The 20,014-nt window shown below is 44.1% G+C and overlaps 2 protein-coding genes across 2 annotated transcripts in view; one reads left to right on the top strand and one right to left on the bottom strand.

Annotated features, from left to right (window-relative positions):
* The window catches only part of LOC126279120 (cyclin-dependent kinase 1-like), an 82,698-nt gene extending 69,199 nt beyond the window's left edge, over positions 1 to 13,499 (top strand). The window contains exon 7 of the mRNA XM_049979599.1: positions 11,900 to 13,499. Coding sequence (XP_049835556.1) covers positions 11,900 to 12,007 — 108 coding nt within the window. The 3' untranslated portion in view covers positions 12,008 to 13,499. The remainder of the gene's footprint in view (positions 1 to 11,899) is intronic.
* Positions 12,485 to 20,014, bottom strand: part of LOC126279121 (TNF receptor-associated factor 6-like) — a 115,052-nt gene continuing 107,522 nt past the window's right edge. Inside the window, exon 3 of the mRNA XM_049979600.1 lies at positions 12,485 to 13,098. Coding sequence (XP_049835557.1) covers positions 12,516 to 13,098 — 583 coding nt within the window. The 3' untranslated portion in view covers positions 12,485 to 12,515. The remainder of the gene's footprint in view (positions 13,099 to 20,014) is intronic.

The raw sequence follows: 20,014 nt of genomic DNA, 5'->3' as shown, positions 1-20,014 counted from the left end.
TCCCCATTCTTCCGTAATCCGATGAGACCAATGACCTCGCAGTTTGGTCTCCTTCCCCCAAATCAAACCAACCAATCACCTCAGTATTCCATAAACACTGGTGAGGTGTAAGATACCCCCAATTGAAAGGAGCGCGCCATCGCAGATGCTGGCAATCGTGGGGATTTTCTTGCAATGAGTTAATCATCTTCCCAATCAATGTCTACGAAACGTAAATGTTGTGAGGCTAATGATTCAAAGACCCTTCCAGCTGCACCATGGTTCCTCGTGGTTTCATGTACTGAGGACTGTCAGTCCTTAGCCACGGTAAATCCATTTATTATTCGGAAAGATGTTGATGCAATTGCCGGTCCTATGAAATCCTGCTCTTGTTTACGGAATGGCACTTTGCTTTTGGAGACTACTTCTGATTTTTAAGAACAACTGCTTGCCGCCTTGCTTCTCCATGGCTGCCCTGTTCGTGTCGAGGCCTGTAGAACTTCGAATTCTTCCCATAGTGTTATTTACATTAGGCTGCTTGGTGGTCTAACTGAGGCTGAAATCCAATCGTACCTCTCTGATCAGGGTGTCATTGCCATCCACTGGGTAATGTCAAAGGTAGATTCCTCCTCAGTGCACTACCACACTCTTTTTCTCAGCTTTGATAGAGTGGTGCTTCCATCCAAAATCAAAGCAGACTATGAAACTATCTCACCCCGGCCGTACATTTCGAACTCGACGGGCTGCTACCAGTGTCATTGTTTCAACCACACTAGAATGTCTTGTTGACACCCAGCCAAATGTGTAACCTGTGGTAGGGATGCTCACGAGGACGACTGTCCGCATCCTTCTGCCCGCTGTGTCAACTACAGTGGCGCCCATGCCGCCGCCGCCGCCTCCTCTCGGTTTTGTCCCATATATCTTGAGGGGCGGGCTGTCAAAGCGATCCGGGTAAAGGAAAAAGTGCCTTACCTAGTCCCTCACAAGTTAGTGACTAGTCGCAAACCCTGCGTGCTCCCATCTGGCACTTACAGTTTTGTTCTTGTTACCTCTCACTTCATGAAGTATATGGTCAAGCAGACATGCAACATCAAATTCAACTCTCATGTTGTGAAATCGGCCAGTGTCAAGGTATCATCGCCATCTCTCCACCCAGCTGTCCAACAAGCCATCAAACTCTCGCCTCTAGGGGCAAGACAACTAGCTACACAACCAGTAGGCTGGAAAGGTCAGTAGTAGTACCCCTGTGAATACTTATTACACCCTCCAGCCAACCAACAACTGAGTCTTCCTTTAACTGGAAAAGCTTCGAGAAGTCCACCAAAGGCAAACAGTCTTCTACTTCGCTGACTCGAAGATCCTCTTTGACGGTGTCACCAAGTGATACCTTAGCCTAGCCGGCCTCCGTATCACTGCTGTGCACCACTAACCATTTCTCAGCTGTGGACTTCACAGACGGATCTCACAAGAAAGCTGATGCTTCTGTAGACCCCATGGAGCAGGATCATCCTGCTTTTGTGCTCTGTAGTAGCACCTCTTCACATGTTGTCACTCAGCTGCCGCTGAGGTGACACCCTTACATCGCTTCCTCCTCATGACTCTCCTCGAATGAAATGTCTGTGTCCTTTGGTCCCACAAAGAGGATTAATGGCTGGTTTTAGCATCGCAGTGTCCTCTTCTATGCTGCCTCCAGGAACAAAATTGTGTACTAACGAACACTTTGAGCTTTCACATTTTGTCCCAGTTCGTTTTGACTTTCCCTCTGAGGTCGGCATCCCATCTCATGGGGGTGTCATGATGCTCATACAAGATGAATTCATAGTCAACCCATCTCCCTGACTACCTGTCTTCAAGCTGTTGCAGTTTGCCTATTCCTTCCCCACCTGACCTTTTCCCCCTCTGTACCATTTATGTCCCTCATTAATTTGATGTCACCAGGGCAAACTTCCTTTAGCTTATTGGGCAGCTACCTCCCCCATTTTCTCTACTTCGTGACTTTAATGTGCATCATCCCCTTTGGGGTTCTCCCAGGACCTGTCTTAGAGGCGCCCTCTTAGCTGACCTTCTTTACCAACTCAACCTCTTCTGCCTTAACACTGGAGCACCCACTTTCCTTTCAGACTCCTCACACACACATACCGTATTTACTCAAATCTAAGCTGCACCTGAAAAATGAGACTCGAAATCAAGGGAAAAAAAAAATTCCCGAATCTAAGCCGCACCTGAAATAATTTGAGACTCGAAATTCAAGGGGAGAGAAAAGTTTTAGGCCGCACCTCCGAATCGAAACAAAGTTGGGCCATTGTAATATGAGACACAATTTAGGTCGAATGAATGACAATACAGCTACAGTATTTTGGTTCGAGTCGTAAGCTTAACAGTTAAGCTTTACCAGGTACCCATTGTTATGTGTTAGGTGCTCAGTCCGTATATATACAGGTACCCTTCCTTTTTCACGTGCTTCGTCTGGTTTGAATTGATTGCTTATTTTTCTTTGATCTGATAAGTGCCGTTCTCTTTGTTATAAGTGTTTACGTCACTCTAAGCTGAAAATGCATTATTGTACTCTGACATGCACTGTTTGTCGCATACTGATAATGAGTGTTTACAACCGGGCTTTTGTGCACACTACCGTGGCTTACAATTAAAAAAAAGAGGAATTGTCTCATAAGGGAAACAATGGCGAGAGACTGCTATTTGTTGTTACTTACACTGCTGCTTCTGTGATAATGACCAACAAGAACAAAATAATAGACTTCGTATGATAGATGATGTTCTGAACGAGAGTTTAGCGAAAAAAAAATTCCGTTTGAAAATCTTTGCAGATACCTCTTTAGTACATTACATTCTGCGCAGAAATCAGTCCTCTTAGATTTAAAAACCTAGTCAATTGCTGTGCTTCATATCTGACTGTATCACTATTAGGATAAGAATTATACGAATATAGACATGATATCTATATTCTTCCGCGTTTGCTGTTGTCTGTCTAGTTTCATAGTTTATTAGGCAGAGCGGATTTAAATGAGATAGCAGCAAACATGAAAAAATACATGGCAAAATGTTTATATTCGTATTATTCTTATGGTGAAGAGAATACTGCATGTGATTCATAATTCATAAAACATCCTACTAGCAATCATCTCTTCTCACAGGTGGGAAAAAATTCAGAATGTAGAGTTGGCCATACTGACAAAAATCGTGAACAGTCTTGCAAGTCGGATTTTCGTAGTACATTGAAGTGCTGCTACATTCGAAGATGAACAATACGGAATTTGTGTTTACTTCATTGGATAATGTATGAAAATGCAGTGGTCGAAACTCGGGGTGGAGAAAAAAAAGTGGCGCCAGTATTATTTATTTTTGTGCTTGCAATGCATGCCTGTGTATCGCTACATATATTCAACGGCAGAAGTTAGTTGTGTCGGCACCTACCAACATTTTTCAGAACTTACGCTTACTTTGCACTCGATTCTAAGCCGCAGGCGGTTTTTTGGATAGCAAAAACAAAAAAAAGTGCGACGAAGATTCGAGTAAATGCGGTATTCCTATTTGGACCTCTCCTTCTGCACTGCACAGCTTGCCCATCATTGTGAGTGGTCCATTCTCTCTGACGCCTGCTCGAGCGACCATTTCCCATGTCCTACCTGTGTGCACAGAGACATGCTCTCCGTATTTTTAACCATCATCCTGGGATGAAAACTTGCATTCATTATAAACAGATGCTTGCAAAATGTTGTTGCGTTCTTTGGTATAGCAAAAAATCCAGCTGGATTTCATTCACATTCCACCCCTTCCTGTGTCGTGTGGGCGAACCTCTAATGGCTCTCTGGGGCCAAGACCCATTTGCTAATTTCCAGCCTGACATTAGCAGACTGTGTCATCGTGGGTCCTATTGCTATCTCCATCACTTTGGGCCGCCATTTTGTGTGAAGTTCCGAGCTCTTTCCCAGAATCCCCTTACGCTCCTCCATCGGGAACTAGCGTAGGAGGCTCAGGCGGTGTCGCTCTCTTCACAGAATTGTGAGTGCTACAATGCTGCCTTTACTACAGGGGAGCTAGATCGTGCTCTCAGTTCATGCCGACCTGCTGCCACAGGGCCAGACGCTGTCCACATTCAGATATTGCAGCACCTTTCTCTTGCGGGCAAGCACTTTCTGCTTAACATGTACAACCACATCTGGGAAGAGGGCACATTTTCCGGACTCTGGTGTGAAGCCACAGTCATATCCATAACTAAGACTGGTAAGAACACAAAACCTCCCTTCTATCTACTGCCCCATCTCTCTCACCAGCTGCGTTTGCAAGATGGTGGAACGTATGATGCATGCCCAGCCAGTATGTTGGCTTGAGTTGCACAGTTCACTAACTAATGCACAGTGTGGATTTCGAGCATGGCATTCTGCAGATGACTGTCTCCTTACTTTGTTCACTCATGTCATGCATGGTTTTCTGCGGAAATCCCAAGCTGTGGCTGTGTTCTTCGATTTGGAGAAGTTCTATGACACCTCCTGGAGAACTAGTATCTTCCATACACATTAAACATGGGGCTTCTGTGGCCACCTGCCCTGCTTCCTTAAGGAATTTTTAAAAGACAGTGTTTCCAAGGTGCTTGTTGGTTCTGCCTTGTCGGACACCTTTATCCAGGGAAATGGTGTGCTTCAGGTTTTTGTCATGAGTGTCGTCCTCTTTGCTATCACCATTAACCCAATCATGGCCTGTTTCCTGCTGGGCACCTCTGGCTCCTTTTTTGTTGACGATTTTGCCCTCTATTGCAGTTGTCCACGGACCTGTCTGACTGAGTAGTCTTCAGCGATATCTTGATAGTCTTTACTCCTGAAGCACCGACAGTGGCTTTTGGTTTTCCACTGACAAAACCGTCTGTATGAATTTCTGGCAGCACAAATGGTTTCTTCCACCATCTTTACATCTTGGGCCTGTTGGAATCCCGTTTGTTGAAACTATGAAATTCCTGGAGCTCATGCTCATTAGGAAAATCTCTTGGTCCTTCCATGTGTCTGACCTGACAATCTGCTGTATGCGGTTCCTCAATGTTCTGTGTGTTCTCAATGGTACGTCATGGGGTGCCGAATGGACCACCGCCCTCTGTTTGTACCGATCCCTTGTCCGTACGAAACTCGACTATGGGTGCTTTGTTTATGCGTCCGCATGTCCATCCATCTTACGCCATCTCAACACTGTCCATCATCATGGCTTCCATTTGGCCACTGGTGACTTTTACACTAGCCTGGTTGGCAATCTTTTTGCTGAAGCTGCTGAACTACCATTGTGCTATTGTGCTACTGCCGTGACTTTCTCCTCAGCAGGTATGCATGCCATTAGTTTGCCATGTGTGGCCACCCATGCTACGCTGCCTCCTTCGATGATTCCCTTGTTTGCCAAAATGAGACGTGTCCCTCTTCTCTGTTACCTATTGGAGTCCACTTTCGGCACTTGCTACGGCGGCAACTTTCCCAGTGGGTGTGAACCCTTCAGCACCTTGTCTTCGTGAAGCAGCCCATGTTAACCTTGGCCTTCATTCATTTCCTAAGGACACTACTCCAGCCTCGCTCTATTGTCTTCAGTTTCACGACCTTTGCATGGAACTTTGGGATAGTACCTTTGTGAATGCTGATGGCTCTTGGACTGACCGTGGAGTTGGATGTGCCTTTGTTATTGGCGCCCGTGTCTTTCGATATCGGCTTCCGGCATACTGTTCGGTATATACAGCATAGCTCTTTGCCATGCACCAGGGCACATAGTACATCTGGCGACACACTTTTCAATTGTGTCCTCTGCTCAGACTCACTCAGTGCCCTTCAAAGTCTGTGTGTTGTACACCGCCCGTCCCTTAGTGTAGCAGGTCCAGGAAAACTGTCACTTGCTCACTCTTGGTGGAGCCAGTGTGGTGTTTCTGTGGGTTTCTTGTCATGTTAGTCTGCCAGGGAACGAGGCTGCTGATGGTGCAGTCCTCGTGCCTCAGCCCACTAGTTCCTATATTCCCTCTGATCATATCTCTGTTGCTGTCTGTCAAGAGGTGGAGTCCCTTTGGCATTACCAATGGTCCTGCCATATTAAGCCTTTCCCAACGGCTTGGATGATCTCGCCTCTAATTAGGCTGTGTATTGGGCACTGCCTCTTTAGACATTGTCATTTTATAAGTGGCGTTACCCTACCCCTTTGTGAACATTGTGCACAAGTTTTGACTGTCTTCCACATCGTGATGGAAAGTCTATTTTTAATTGTTTACATTGCCACTTGGGTTTGCCGTCTGACTTATCGGCCTTTTTAGCAAATGACAAATGGGCTGTCGACAGAGATTTACTTTTTATCTGCTAAAGCAATGTGGCGAAGGCAGTTTAATTTTTAGTTTTGGACCTCCGTTTCTGTTTGGTGTCTGTTTTAGCCATTGCTCCACGTCCCTGCTTTTATGTCTTCACTAATGTCACTTGGGACTAGCATATAGTCGTTTTTTAAACTCTGTCTTTGTGTTCTACAGTTTTGACTTGGGCATGTATGACCAGTTTTTTGCGTCTTGAAAACAATACAAACAAAACAGCAGCACAACACATCCCCCACTGTCTTGACAAGTACATAGAGTTTGTCGAGGACTTCTTGAACACCTCATCTGCCTCGTCATTATTCTGTCCATCACAACACCTACTCAGCATTTTGGAAAGTAATATTCACACATGTCTGCATAATCATTTATGGATGTGTGCAGTCTTCAACCTGCTCCAGTTCTTTAATGATCTAAACTCGGACACATCTTCATAGGACTTTTCTTTTCTTTTCTTTTCACCTCACAAATTGTGACATTCCTGTTGCATCGCCCTGTATGATACATAGTTACATTTGCTCCTCTCATTATTTGTAGCTATCTGCTTGTTGTTTGGAGTTCTCTGTGGATAAGGAATTAGAGTGAGTACCCTGCAAAAGAAAACAATAAGAATGTTGAAAAATTAACTGATGAAATGTGACATCTAATAAAGTGCTGGTCAGTACCTAGTTACCTTCAGGAGGGGAAATGTGTAGTGCTGCCAATGGACCCACATAAAAGTAAATGTAACATACTATTATAGTTTTCAGAACGAATAGTTCTTTCATGGGAAGAAGAGGAGGATAGGATGGAGAAAGGTTACAAAGGAAGGGCAAGTCACACAGGCCTCAAGATGAAAGCAGACCCTCTTTCAGTGAGGCCAAGGCGGGACAAACTGAAGGGGAGAATATCAAACAAAGTAAATTGAGATGATAGAGATGATACAATGCTAAGTGCTGTGCCAGACCTCAGTCTGTAGATAAGAACAGAGAGAGAAGCCAAAAATAGACTAAAGGGAAGTGAAATGAATAGTGCTGTTAAGAATTGGGGCAGAGGAAAAAGAAACAGTTAATAATTGATAAAAATTATGTATATAATAAAAATATAATTAAAGAAAAGAGGCATTTGCATTGATGGAGATTAAGTCTGGAAGGTTGTTGGGCTATGAGGATGTTTGGAGCCAAGTTCCAAGTCTTGGAATTAAGGGAAGTTAATGTTATATGGGAATATGCAAGGAGCCGAGGAGGTGCAGCAGGTATTCATGTCCATTCATTCACGCTATAGAGCATGTTTGGCAACTGGGTTCTGGATGTCCTTAAACCAGTCAGTTTATACACACTGTTCTGTGTGATCAGCTAGTTTAATGGTGGTCATGTTTACATATAACACTGCAGTAAATACAAGTAAGTTAAGAAAAATGTGTATTTTGCAAGCTGTATGCCTTTCATGTTGGATGAGTTGTTATACATTGGGTGGTAGTGGGAAGGTACACGGGGAGTCCGCATCTTGTGGTCTAGTGGCTAGCATTGGTACCTCTGGATCATGGCGTCCCGGGTTCGATTCCCAGCTGGGTTGGGGGTTTTCTCTGCCCGGGGACTGGGTGTTTGTGTTGTCCTCATCATTTCATCATGATCTGTGACAGTAGCTAGATTGGCTGTGAAGGAAAAAAATTGGACTGTGAAAGAATTGGGACTTTGTACGGGAGCTGATGATGGCACCGTTGAGTGCCCCACAAACTAAATGTCATCATCAAGGTACATGGGCAGGTTTTACAAAGGATACAACTACAAATGTAGAAACTTGAAAATCTTGAAAACCTTAGCCCCTCCCATGGATTCTCAACTGCTTCCACAGAGTTCCCACTTTCTACCCACTTAACTAAGTACACAAATACAATCATCACATCCATCCCTTAGTAGCTGGCCTTAAAGTCCCCTCTAACCAATGGTTGACTAGCACCTCCAAAACATCACACAACCTACCTAATTCACTCCCTGTAATGTTATACACCTATTCCCACTCCATTTCCACTTGAAACCCTCCTTGCCACCATCGAATGAGACCTCGCTTCGCACAAATGTCCCATGTAATCTTGGCCTATGATGCTCTGAAGTTTTTCTAAGACCTCATTTATTGACACCCTAGTCAACTTCTTCTCTACCCTTAACTACGTTACTTCCTGGGGCCAGACCTACAAATAATTCAGGGAGACTGCTACGGGTACCAGGATGGTGCCCCCCTATGCCAGACTTTTCATGAGCCTCTAACACTCAGAAACTGAGTCTGCTGGTTTGGTACAGATTTATTAATGTCTTTGTGATCTGGATTTGTGGAGAAGAAATTCTCTGATTTCTGCAACAGCTAAATTCCTTTCTACAGCTCACATTTACATGGTCCTTCTCAGAAGCCACCTTCCTTGAACATTGACTTTCACCTCACTGAAGCCCATATCCGAATTTGTCCGTATTTATTAAACAACAAATAAGATTAATATCTACACTTCGACAGCTGCCATGTCTTCCATGTCATGTTCTTTCTCCCCTACACATGTATCTGTTCCACAACAAAATTTGTCACAATGACCTAAGGCTCTCCTCTCCTGTAGCTGTCCATAAACCTTATTCACAGACAAATCTCACAGGGAGTCTCCTCCTCTCATCTTTTGACTAGTACTGTTCCCATTTCCAAGAAATTCAGAAGCACCTCCAGTCTCTTTGTTACCCACCACCACCACCACCACCACCACCCCCCCTGGGCCTTGAATGCTTGAATATGGCCAAGGCCTGAAATTGAATTTGCTGTCCCTGATAACCTCCACACACCAGCCACTGTCACCTTCCATATCCTACTAACCTCTGTGACATCCTGGCCAAAACCATATAGCATTCCCGAAGCATTATCCTTATCGCAAAGTTCCTACATATGGAAGTCATCTGTAACATGCTCTGTGCGCTCACCCACTACTGCAGATCCTCATTCGGCTGAATTTTAAGGGACTGAAAAGTATGCAATTCAGTTTAACAAAGTTTGAATTGATGAGTTTTATGCCTCTTCCAACAACAAACCTAGAAATCATTTGTATATCACAGCATCTTCTTCCTGTTGGTTAAATTTCGCGTCTGTAGCACGTCATCTTCGTGTGGTAGCAATTTGAATGGCCAGTAGTGTATATGGCATTATGATGGTACAGGGATTCACACATAACTGTACAAAGTTTCCATTTGTTCCGACTTGCTTAGTGCACTACAAGCACTTAACAAATGTATCCAAGACTGGTTGATTCACCTCATCCATGACGCCATACAGCGGCTCCAACACTGTGACAAGGTGGTGATCTATTTCTAGGTTCCTGGCCACATCAGGATACTGGAAATTACATAGCCGACAAAGCAGCCAAGGAAACATGTCGTTCTGGTGTTGTCCATCAGTGTCCCATCCCATTGCAAGTGTTCATCTCATTTCTGACACACATCATGTTTTTGGGAGACTGAATGGTAGCAAGTGACAAAACAAATTGCCATGTCATTTTCCGGTGTGATCACACACATGCTTGGCAGACATCGTGTCAGCCTCACCGCTGGAAGGAGGCACTGCTTTCCAAGCTGCGCACTGGACATAGCCCTGTAACATGACTTCCTCCTCCAACAGGAGGAACCACAACTCTGAGAGGTTTTTGGTGTGCCACTTCCAGTTCATCATATTTTGGCAATGTGTGTCTTACATACTGATATCATGGCAGCCCTCAGTCGCAATGGAGACCTACACACCTTCCTAGCCCATACTGATACAACTGTTACAAAAGTGGTGAAATTTTGTGAACTGTTGGGCCTCATCGCTAAATTGGTGGGGAATGGAGGTGAAGTTTAATGCATAATAGATTGCTCCGCATGTGGGGGACAGCCTCCATCCCCACCCATGAGATTACCATGCCGGCTTTTTGTTAGGGTGCTGAGGATAATGAAGTTGAGCACCTGCCTGGTTAAAGTAAAAATAATCATCATCATCATCATCTTGAACTTATTATGAGTGAGTGTAGACTTCTGGATCTGAAGTGTTCTGCAACTTTTTTGTCTTCTGTCTACTATTGACCATTTGTAGAAGTTGCTGCTTTTGCTTTAACATTAGACAATTATGCGCCCATTTTTGTTTCAGTGGCATATTGCAAATGATGAAGTCAAAGGAAAAACACATTCATTTTTTACAAACAGGGACAGAGCTCTCTGTATTGTTGTGTTTGTGTGTTGTGTGTGATCTTCTGGACAAGTCTCTCTTCCCCCACCCTTGCCTCTTGTGCTGTGGAAGTGACACGTGAGCAGTAATCAAGCATTTGGGCCATTGTTGTTGCGAAATACATAATGGAAAATACTGTACTGCACACCATTACACATGTACAAACTTACTCTGTTTAGGTGAAGTGTGTCATATGAAATATGCAATGTGGGGACCAAATTTTAGTTTGTTATATGAATTATTCAAAATTCAATTTAAGCAATAGCTTTTTAAATGTAATTTGGCAGGGCCAAAAATGTAATAGGGTTTAATAGAGTTTCTGATGTATCAGATTTTGAAATAGCGAGGATCTCCTATACTTCCTTATACAGCCATATAACTAGAAGCCTACAATATCAAAGGCATAGCAACTCATTAACTTGTGTTGTTTCTCAACCAACTTGTAGGCATTGCACAGCATTTTATATGTGAATGGGCATAGAAATGTCCACCTCAGGGACACTTGGTACCCAGCTGCCAAGTATGTTGTACAGCATGACTCGAGGGATCTGATTGCTTGCTACACCACATGGACTGTTTGGATCTTCCCACTCAACACTGGTTTCCCTGATGAACTCTATTCACATTCTGACCTCCCTCCCCGGCATCTTCACATCCCTCCTGGATGCAATCTCAATTACCCCCCCCCCCCCTCCCAATCACCTCCTTGTGCTTTTCTGTGGTCCTAATTCTTAATTGCTCTATTCATTTCTTTTCCCTAAACTACCTTTACTCCTCACTATGTCATTCGGGGCTTGACAAATGCACTATTCAGACAACACCCCTCTCCCCCCTTCATCTTTGTCTGCTTTTGTCCTCACTACAGCTGTGTTTTGGGACTGATGGCCGTAGCAGTCTGGTCTTTTCAATCCCACAAACCAACCAACAGCTGTGTTGCTTTCCTCCTGGTGCCTTTTCACTTCAATCTTCCCCAACCTGTTCCTCTCTTCTCGTATGAAGGTATGAGTTCCGAAGGTTAGGTAACATCGCTTTTACTTTTGTGTCTGTATCAGCAGTGTTACACATTGTGCCTACTGAAAGTATATGATGGCCAACAATTGTCTCACAATTTATTAGCTCCCTCAATTGGATTTTCCTTCGGTATAAAGGTGTAGCTGGAGAAAGACAGTGAATGCATTGTATAAATTGAGTGTTTACTTTGTGCCAGGGTTCCCAGTATTTTATCACAAAAATGTTTATAACTAATTTCAAATATTTCAGTATTTTTGTTATATTGCTGTTGTGAAATAGAAATGACACTATTATTCTACATATTAGTGTAATGTAGCATCAAAATTACATTGCATAACTTTTACTTTTTCCTTCCTCCCACAGAAGTTACTGGTCTACAGTCCGCCTGATAGACTGTCTGCAAAGCAGGCCATAAGGCATACATATTTTGATAAAATGGATATGTCCAAAGTACCAACGACTACTGCGTGAGAATTTATATTTATTCAAGGAGTCCAGGAAATTGTATAGAGAAGAATGTCAAATCATTTTACTTTGTGAATATTTCTTAACCATTCTGTACTTAGCTGTGTACTATAGCAACCACATAAAAGCATGTCAGGAGTGAACTGTTCTTCAAATTCAAAACATATTTTATTCTTTTTATCCCATATATACAATTTATACTTGGGTTTTTATTTATAGAATCTTAGCATTTGTTTTAAAATGTCAGTAGTGTAATATTCAATACTAGTTTCACCTGAATTATAAATAACAGGGATATAAAATATTTAAGTTTATAGTTTTTGGAAAAATATTTAAAATGTGCTGCAAAAGATGAAAGTGGAGTGTTGTCAGTAATGTACAGTAATAGTGTATCTAATAATAGGTCTTAAAACGTGTTGACTGTGCATGGTTTTTTTTTTTTTTTTTTTTTTTTTTTTTTTTTTTTTTTTTTTTTTTCCCCCCCCCCATTTGTGAAGTCTGTATAGAAAGTTAACTACTTGACTAAGAGAACAGAAAGATGCAAAAGAACGGTGTCTTTATAGAGATAGCTACCTGTGTGCAGCAAGTCTCTACTGTAGATCAGTATGAAGCAACTAGGGTTGTCACTGATGTGTGGTTTCTGCCAGTGAATATTGTGACACCTGATAGAACGAGCTGGTTCAATGCTAGGTGAACTAAAGTCTTGCATGTTGTCCTTCCTGTGATTCTGTGCAAGAATGGATAATCGGATGGTTAGGTTAAATGGCCACGGAAGTAAGGTGTCATGTTCCCCGTGGGTAAGCCCGATACCTGCCATGTGCAAGAAAGTACCTGCCCGGTAGATCAGGTACATGCGATAGCTGCCAGAGGACACGTAAAAGCTTTGGCTTCTAACTGTCGTGTTTTCGGGCATCTGGAAAACATGATGTACCCGCCAGTAATAGTTGAAGGTGAGCCGTCCTTGAGGATCCGTGAGGAGACTGCTGTTGTAGCGATCAATTTCTGCTTCTCGGCTGCTGGGCTCTGCGCTCTGCAAATGAGCATAGTTGTCAAGTGTCTCCTCCTGTATTTTGTATGTCGAACTATCCACCGACGATCTGCAATCAAATACAGAATATATATTCATAGTGCATTACACGGTTAAAATATATTTTTTGATTAAACAATATTTAAAACAATAATTTGTAAAAAAACTGTGAAGGAAATTCTATTTTGTAGCCTTTTGTGGAAGAAAACTATGCATAAATATTGACTTTTTGGTCTTTATTGTTTGAAAAGTCTTGTGCTTTGTCATTTCCAATTAAGTTAAATTATTTTAGTTAAATGTAACTGTCATTCAGATGAAAAATTGTGTAATAGAATTTTCCATTTGTTGAATAAATGTGTGACTTATTCACTGTTTGTACAATGTACTGTTAAAGTGATGCCTATTGCTGTTTATTGTTACAGAGCCACTTTCATAAACATAAATATTCATAATATATGTTGTTTTATGCTATGCTGATTTTCTGTCTTAACTAAGAGAACCTATAGAGGGGCAGGCTCTTGCTCAGTTCTACCTTATGCACCTATTGCCGCCCTCAGAGTTGTCAGCTTCCCGTATCCCAACAGCGACTGCTTTCTTTCTTTCTTTCTTTCTTTCTTTCTCTCTCTCTCTCTCTCTCTCTCTCTCTCTCTCTCTCTCTCTCTCTCTCTCTCCTCCTACCCACCCAGCACAAATCCTCATCCCAGTCCATCTGCCGAATTGCAGCCCCAGCATTGTTTAAACCTCGACAGCCTAAGTGCCCAGAGGTGTGTGTGTGTGTGTGTGTGTGTGTGTGTGTGTGTGTGTGTAGGTTCTACACTGCTCTGATGAGTAGCTATCTATTTCTTCTTGTTTGTTATTACATACTACACTTTCCATTGTAACCATCTCTCATATTAAAATGTTGCTTAACTCGTAAATATTTGATGGATATCAGGAAAAGGCATTATGCTCAGCCGGCAAATTAAGAAATTAATATCCCTCTCCATCTCCCTCTCTATCCTCTTTTCTTGCTACCCTTCTGTGCTTGGAAAACCGTTTAAAATATGATAAGTGCAGTACTTCATTATTACTACAGGGTGTGTACGGCCCAGGAGATCTGGGAATTTTTTCATCTGGGAAAAACCCGGGAATTTTTTAGAATTCAGGGATTTTTCATTGTTTTAGTTTTCAGTTAATTTTTTTGTAGGTTTGACGTTTAAGATCTGATACGCTAACAAAGAACTTTAACCCACTATTGCTGAATAATATTGCATCAATAAAATATAAATCAGAGAATAACACCAAAATAAAAGTTTAGTTGCATAGAAAATGGGTAATTTACACAATGCACAGACCAGTTTGCTGACATCAAAAAGTGTCAAAGGCTTTAGGTCGAAGATTATGTAGTATGTCTGTAACAACTAACATGCATTCGATGTGCGTGACATCACAATTGTTTACATTTCTAACAGGTTATAACTTTTATTCAAAACATAACACTTTGAGGATCAGCCATTTGAAAAATTTTGGGCCCAGTAGATAAGTCATTTATGCCACTATTTATAATTTTACTGGCATATTTGTGTTTGATATGACTTAATGTGTAACACACACTAAAAAAAGACCGAGCTTCAAGTTAGTTTTCATATTTAATGTTGTTCTTTCATAGATCAAAAATTATGCAATTGATGGAAAAAAGTATAATTGACCTTAAAAAAAGTGCATAATGTGTTACTGAGTAATGTCACAAGTCTCTTCATGCCAGAACACTTAGATTTTTCTATAGTATAGAAAAGACGAAGTGTTCTGGCATGCAGAGCAATACCAGTTTCCTTCTTTTCTACATTCTTTTGCAAGAGAATTGTCTCTTCGTCTCTGAACAGCTCTTAACGTGCGCTACTGCTGCTTTCTAACTAATCCTATAAATGGACAACAGAAGGCAGCCCCAGTCAAGCGAGAGGTAGTGGGACATCTGTACCTCGCTCTCGTACGAAATGAGTCCAGTTTTAGAGCGAAAACCTGTGTCAAGCGCAGCTATTATACTCCACGCTCTAAAATTTGCTTTCAGTAAGGACAAGCATGTCTTTTACCTCTTCCATTCCTCAATTTTTTCATTTTATTATTGTTTTTATTTAAATGCAAAAGCTTGTGGTTTAATTGTTGTTAAAGACTTTTAATTACTTTCTTTCGTTTTAGAATAATAAGTGATTTTTTCCATTAAATATTTTGTGTGTTTTTACAGTCTTTTCTTTTCGGATTTTCGTGTTGCTAAATTTTACCTCTGGTCTATATTTTAATACTTAATTTCTTAAATTAGGTTTATTTTTGAATCACGAAAGTTATTGTTTGCAACGTATATTTAAACATCTGTGGGAGTTAGCAGTTTAAAATGAATAATGCTATCATACTCATTTGTTTTAAAAATATTTTATTAAAGAAACATTTTAATTATTATTAGACAATACAATAAATAATTTAGAAGGAAGTACCATGTTTAGAAACAAATACTGTAATTTAGGAATTGACTTGGAGCTGTGTGCGAGAGCATTGATTCATTCTGTAATAGATTCTCACTCTGAGCATTTTGAATGGCCCCCTCAAGTATTGCCTTCTTCTCTTTAAGCTGTTTTATTTCTGACTCGTCATTGCGATTTTTGAGGTCTTTAGCATATCGATCTCGTGAGTTTCTTACAGTGTGTATAAGAGGCTTTGTTATAGGCACCCCTTGGACTCCGCCGTGTGTCTTGACTGTGTTGTACACCAGTCTTCTGCTCACTACAGATTGATCCCTCATATTGTGGAAGAGGCACTCTTTGTTCACTGAGCATCTTCGCTCTGCAGCTGCTTGACCGTGTGACAAAGTGAGCGCAATTTCCATCGCCTTCTGCAGCTCGTGGCAAGTTGCATTCTGGTTCTTGAGACATGCCATCCAGAACTCATCCAGCCGATGCTCCTTTTTGTTTGTTTTGAATTTTGTTTTGCAGTTCTTCTTTACAACAGAAGCGTATTGCGCTTCTGCTGTATCGGCATATCCATCATCCATCCAATTGCTCTCCACCAAAACCTGTTGAAAGGAATGAAATTGTTTGGGACCAGCCTCCCTGCACGCTGTTGCGGGATCAAAGCAGCGTACAGATTTTGTCAACCTAAAGTGTAGGGGAGATTTCTCCATCAACTTTGACATGAGCTTGATCATTCCTCTTCTGCATTCATTCCGGAACTTAGCGATATCCAGGGCTGTGAGAGACCTGCACTTCCTGTACTCATTCTTGACGGTGAACCCAATCTTGACGTGGTTCACACCCAAAAGATTGGATTCTTTGTCCAAATTGACTGACTCCGAGATCTTCGTCAGCTGGACAAATCATGTTGTCTCCATTATCTCTGTCAAAAAAGAATGGAGGAACGGTGCTAGCGGCCAATCGGATTGGAAATCCTTTAAGAAAGGTGTCAAGTCTCCGGTCTTGAAAAAGGCAATTTTTGGACCGCGTAGCTTTTCCTTGAGGTGGTCCTCCACTACTTCGTAGCTAACACATTTTGGTTTGTTTTTTTTTTTTTCTTCCAGCTTTGCAACAAATCTTTGCAGAAACGGAAGGATTACTAGAGTTTGCTCAGCAGCGTCCACATTCTCCAGCCATCGGATTGTGCAACACTTAAAGGGAAACAGTTCCGATTCCGTTGTCGAAATATACAGAGCTCTTCTGGCGGGGATATCCTTATAAAGATTGTACAAGGCACGTAAAAACTGAATTATCATCCACAGTGTTTCCTGAATTGCAGACTAGAAGGTGCCGTGAACAAAGTGAAGTCCAAACGTTCCAATTTCCAATAAAACGGTGTCTACCCCTTCAATTTCTTTCAAAAAAATTTTAAGTTCCCTTAAGAATGCGAAGTTGACATTAGGGCTGTCCATTGATACTTATAAAAGTTTTTTCATTGTTACGCCGGGAATTATTTTCTTAAAGGACTCGAGTAGCTTAGGTGCCGTCAAACTTCCTAGAAAAGCCAATGCGTGCACACTAGATTTTTTAATGCCCCAATAACACAATAAAATGTCCATTTGGGTTCTTTTGCACACCTTGTTCAAGGTTTTGTCAAAACAAACAAGAATCCATGACGTGTTTATGAGGTCAGCTTTAATTTCAAACTCAAAGAAGGGAGCTAGTCCATATTGCACGATATAACTGATTTTGTTCTTTTGTAAACGAATGCTCTTGGCCACTTCACTGCCGGTGAACATTGCGGGGAAAAGTAACATGTCATTCGCAGAACTACGCAGTGACTTGCGTGAAACAATGCACACCAAACACAATAATATTTCTGGCTTTGGTACTTCGTCCTTTGTCATCCGATCAATTCCTCTGTTTATCCCCGGGTTTGGCACTGCAGTGACATCCTTCTGCGGAGGCGCAACAATTCCAGCGGGCAACGCCACTGTTGTTGAACCAGCTGAATCCGCAGATGTGGTAGTGGTCTATGAATGACAAGACTTATCAGCCAGTCATACTCCAGTAATCTGTTTCAAGTTTCTAGCTAATTTTACATGTACAGTATAGCATTTCAATTATAAAGACGAAAGATACTAAGGCCACTGCGCTCGTCGACCAAAGTTCTGAAGGGTTCGCCATCTTTTCGTTCCAGCTTATTCCTTACCATGAAGCTACTCTCTCTCTCTCTCTCTCTCTCTCTCTCTCTCTCTCTCTCTCTCTCTCTCTCTCTCTCTCTCTCCCCCCCTCTCTCCCCCCCTCTCTCCCCCCCTCTCTCCCCCCCTCTCTCCCCCCCTCTCTCCCCCCTCTCTCCGCCCCTCTCTCTCTCTCCCCCCCTCTCTCCCCCCCCTCTCTCTCTCCCCTCTCTCTCCACCCCCTCTCTCTCCACCCCCTCTCTCTCACTCCCCCCCTCTCTCTCCCCCCTCTCTCCCCCCTCTCTCTCCCCCCTCTCTCCCCCCTCTCTCCCCCCCTCTCTCTCCCCCCCCTCTCTCTCCCCCCCTCTCTCTCCCCCCCTCTCTCTCCCCCCCTCTCTCTCCCCCCCTCTCTCTCCCCCCCTCTCTCTCCCCCCCATCCCTCTCCCCCCTCTCTCTCCCCCCTCTCTCCCCCCTCTCTCTCCCCCCTCTCTCTCCCCCCTCTCTCTCCCCCCTCTCTCTCCCCCCTCTCTCTCCCCCCCTCTCTCCCCCCTCTCTCTCCCCCCCTCTCTCTCCCCCTCTCTCTCCCCCCTCTCTCCCCCCTCTCTCTCCCCCCCTCTCTCTCCCCCCTCTCTCTCCCCCCTCTCTCTCCCCCTCTCTCTCCCCCCCTCTCTCTCCCCCCTCTCTCCCCCCCCTCTCTCTCCCCCCTCTCTCTCCCCCCCTCTCTCTCCCCCCCCTCTCTCTCCCCCCCTCTCTCTCCCCCCCTCTCTCTCTCCCCCCCTCTCTCTCCCCCCCTCTCTCTCCCCCCCTCTCTCTCCCCCCTCTCTCTCTCCCCCTCTCTCTCCCCCCTCTCTCTCCCCCCTCTCTCTCCCCCCTCTCTCTCCCCCCCCTCTCTCTCCCCCCCCTCTCTCTCCCCCCCTCTCTCTCCCGCCCTCTCTCTCTCTCCCGCCCTCTCTCTCTCTCTCTCTCTCTCTCTCTCTCTCTCTCTCTCTCTCCCCCCTCCCTCTCCCGCCCCCCCTCTCTCTCCCCCGCCCCCCCTCTCTCCCCCCCGCCCCCCTCTCTCTCCCCCGCCCCCCTCTCTCTCCCCCGCCCCCCTCTCTCTCCCCCGCCCCCCTCTCTCTCCCCCCCGCCCCCCTCTCTCTCCCCCGCCCCCCTCTCTCTCCCCCGCCCCCCTGCTCTCTCCCCCGCCCCCCTCTCTCTCCCCCGCCCCCCTCTCTCTCACCCCGCCCCCCTCTCTCTCCCCCGCCGCCCTCTCTCTCCCCCGCCGCCCCTCTCTCTCCCCGCCGCCCTCTCTCTCCCCCGCCGCCCTCTCTCTCCCCCGCCGCCCTCTCTCTCCCCCGCCGCCCTCTCTCTCCCCCGCCGCCCTCTCTCTCCCCCGCCGCCCTCTCTCTCCCGCCCGCCCCCTCCCTCTCCCTCCTCCCCCGCCCCCTCTCTCTCCCGCCCGCCCCCTCTCTCTCCCGCCCGCCCCCCTCCTCTCTCCCGCCCGCCCCCCCTCCTCTCTCCCGCCCGCCCCCCTTTTCCTTTTGGTATGGTCGCACTACTTAACAATGATGCTGTTAGTGGTTGATTACATAACATGTCTCATGCTCTGAATGAAGCCCACAAGAAAGACAGGCCGCGGCATGTACGTCATGAAGATCGGCCTGAGCTCGCTTGTTCCCTTAACTCGGCGGGCAAAATGTGTTTCTAAATCTGTTAACTCGGGACTGGGTGCATGCATATTAACGAGAATTGCATCTTGTACTGGAATCCGTTATTATGAAGTCTACTGATTACTATTCGTACAACAAAATTTAAAATCAATTCTCAATAGAAAAGGTATAACCACTCGTTTATAGCATTTAGTCTCTTCTTCATAATGGTTCTCCTTTCATAGATGATGTGGTGCCTTACGCAACTAATAATCATTTTGGCATGATTTCAGTTGTCAAATTAGAGCCTGTTAGTTGGCCTACGGACTTCCTATCATTGTAGGACTAACAACAGTAAAATTCCATAATAGTGCATTCAAATAGATGATGCAATTCTCGTTTGTACATGCACTACTAGTTAGGGATTAATGGGTGCAGCAACGCACTTTGCTGCGTTGAGCGAGCTTGGCTTACCTTCGTAACGTACATGCCGCGGCCTGTCTTTCTCGTAGGCCTCATGCTCTGAATAACAGCCGTCATTTGCTAGCGAGACCACGTGACATAAGCTATGGCTGACAAAAGCGCATCACTTGACGCAATCTGTATTTTAGAACTTCAGAAGCTACAGTGCAGTAATTTGTGGAATTTGTGTGTACACTTCCACAGTACGATTTTTCCTGGGTTTCACTTCCTAAAGTGCTGGGACGTCGTCCGCCGGTATAAGACCTTTAAGATTCAAAGGACTGATAGGTTTTACA

The sequence above is a fragment of the Schistocerca gregaria genome, chromosome 6 (genome assembly GCF_023897955.1).
Source record: "Schistocerca gregaria isolate iqSchGreg1 chromosome 6, iqSchGreg1.2, whole genome shotgun sequence".
NCBI classification, from domain to species: domain Eukaryota; kingdom Metazoa; phylum Arthropoda; class Insecta; order Orthoptera; family Acrididae; genus Schistocerca; species Schistocerca gregaria.
Note: the sequence above shows the minus strand (reverse complement) of the source record. Positions and strands in the feature narration are given on the sequence as shown.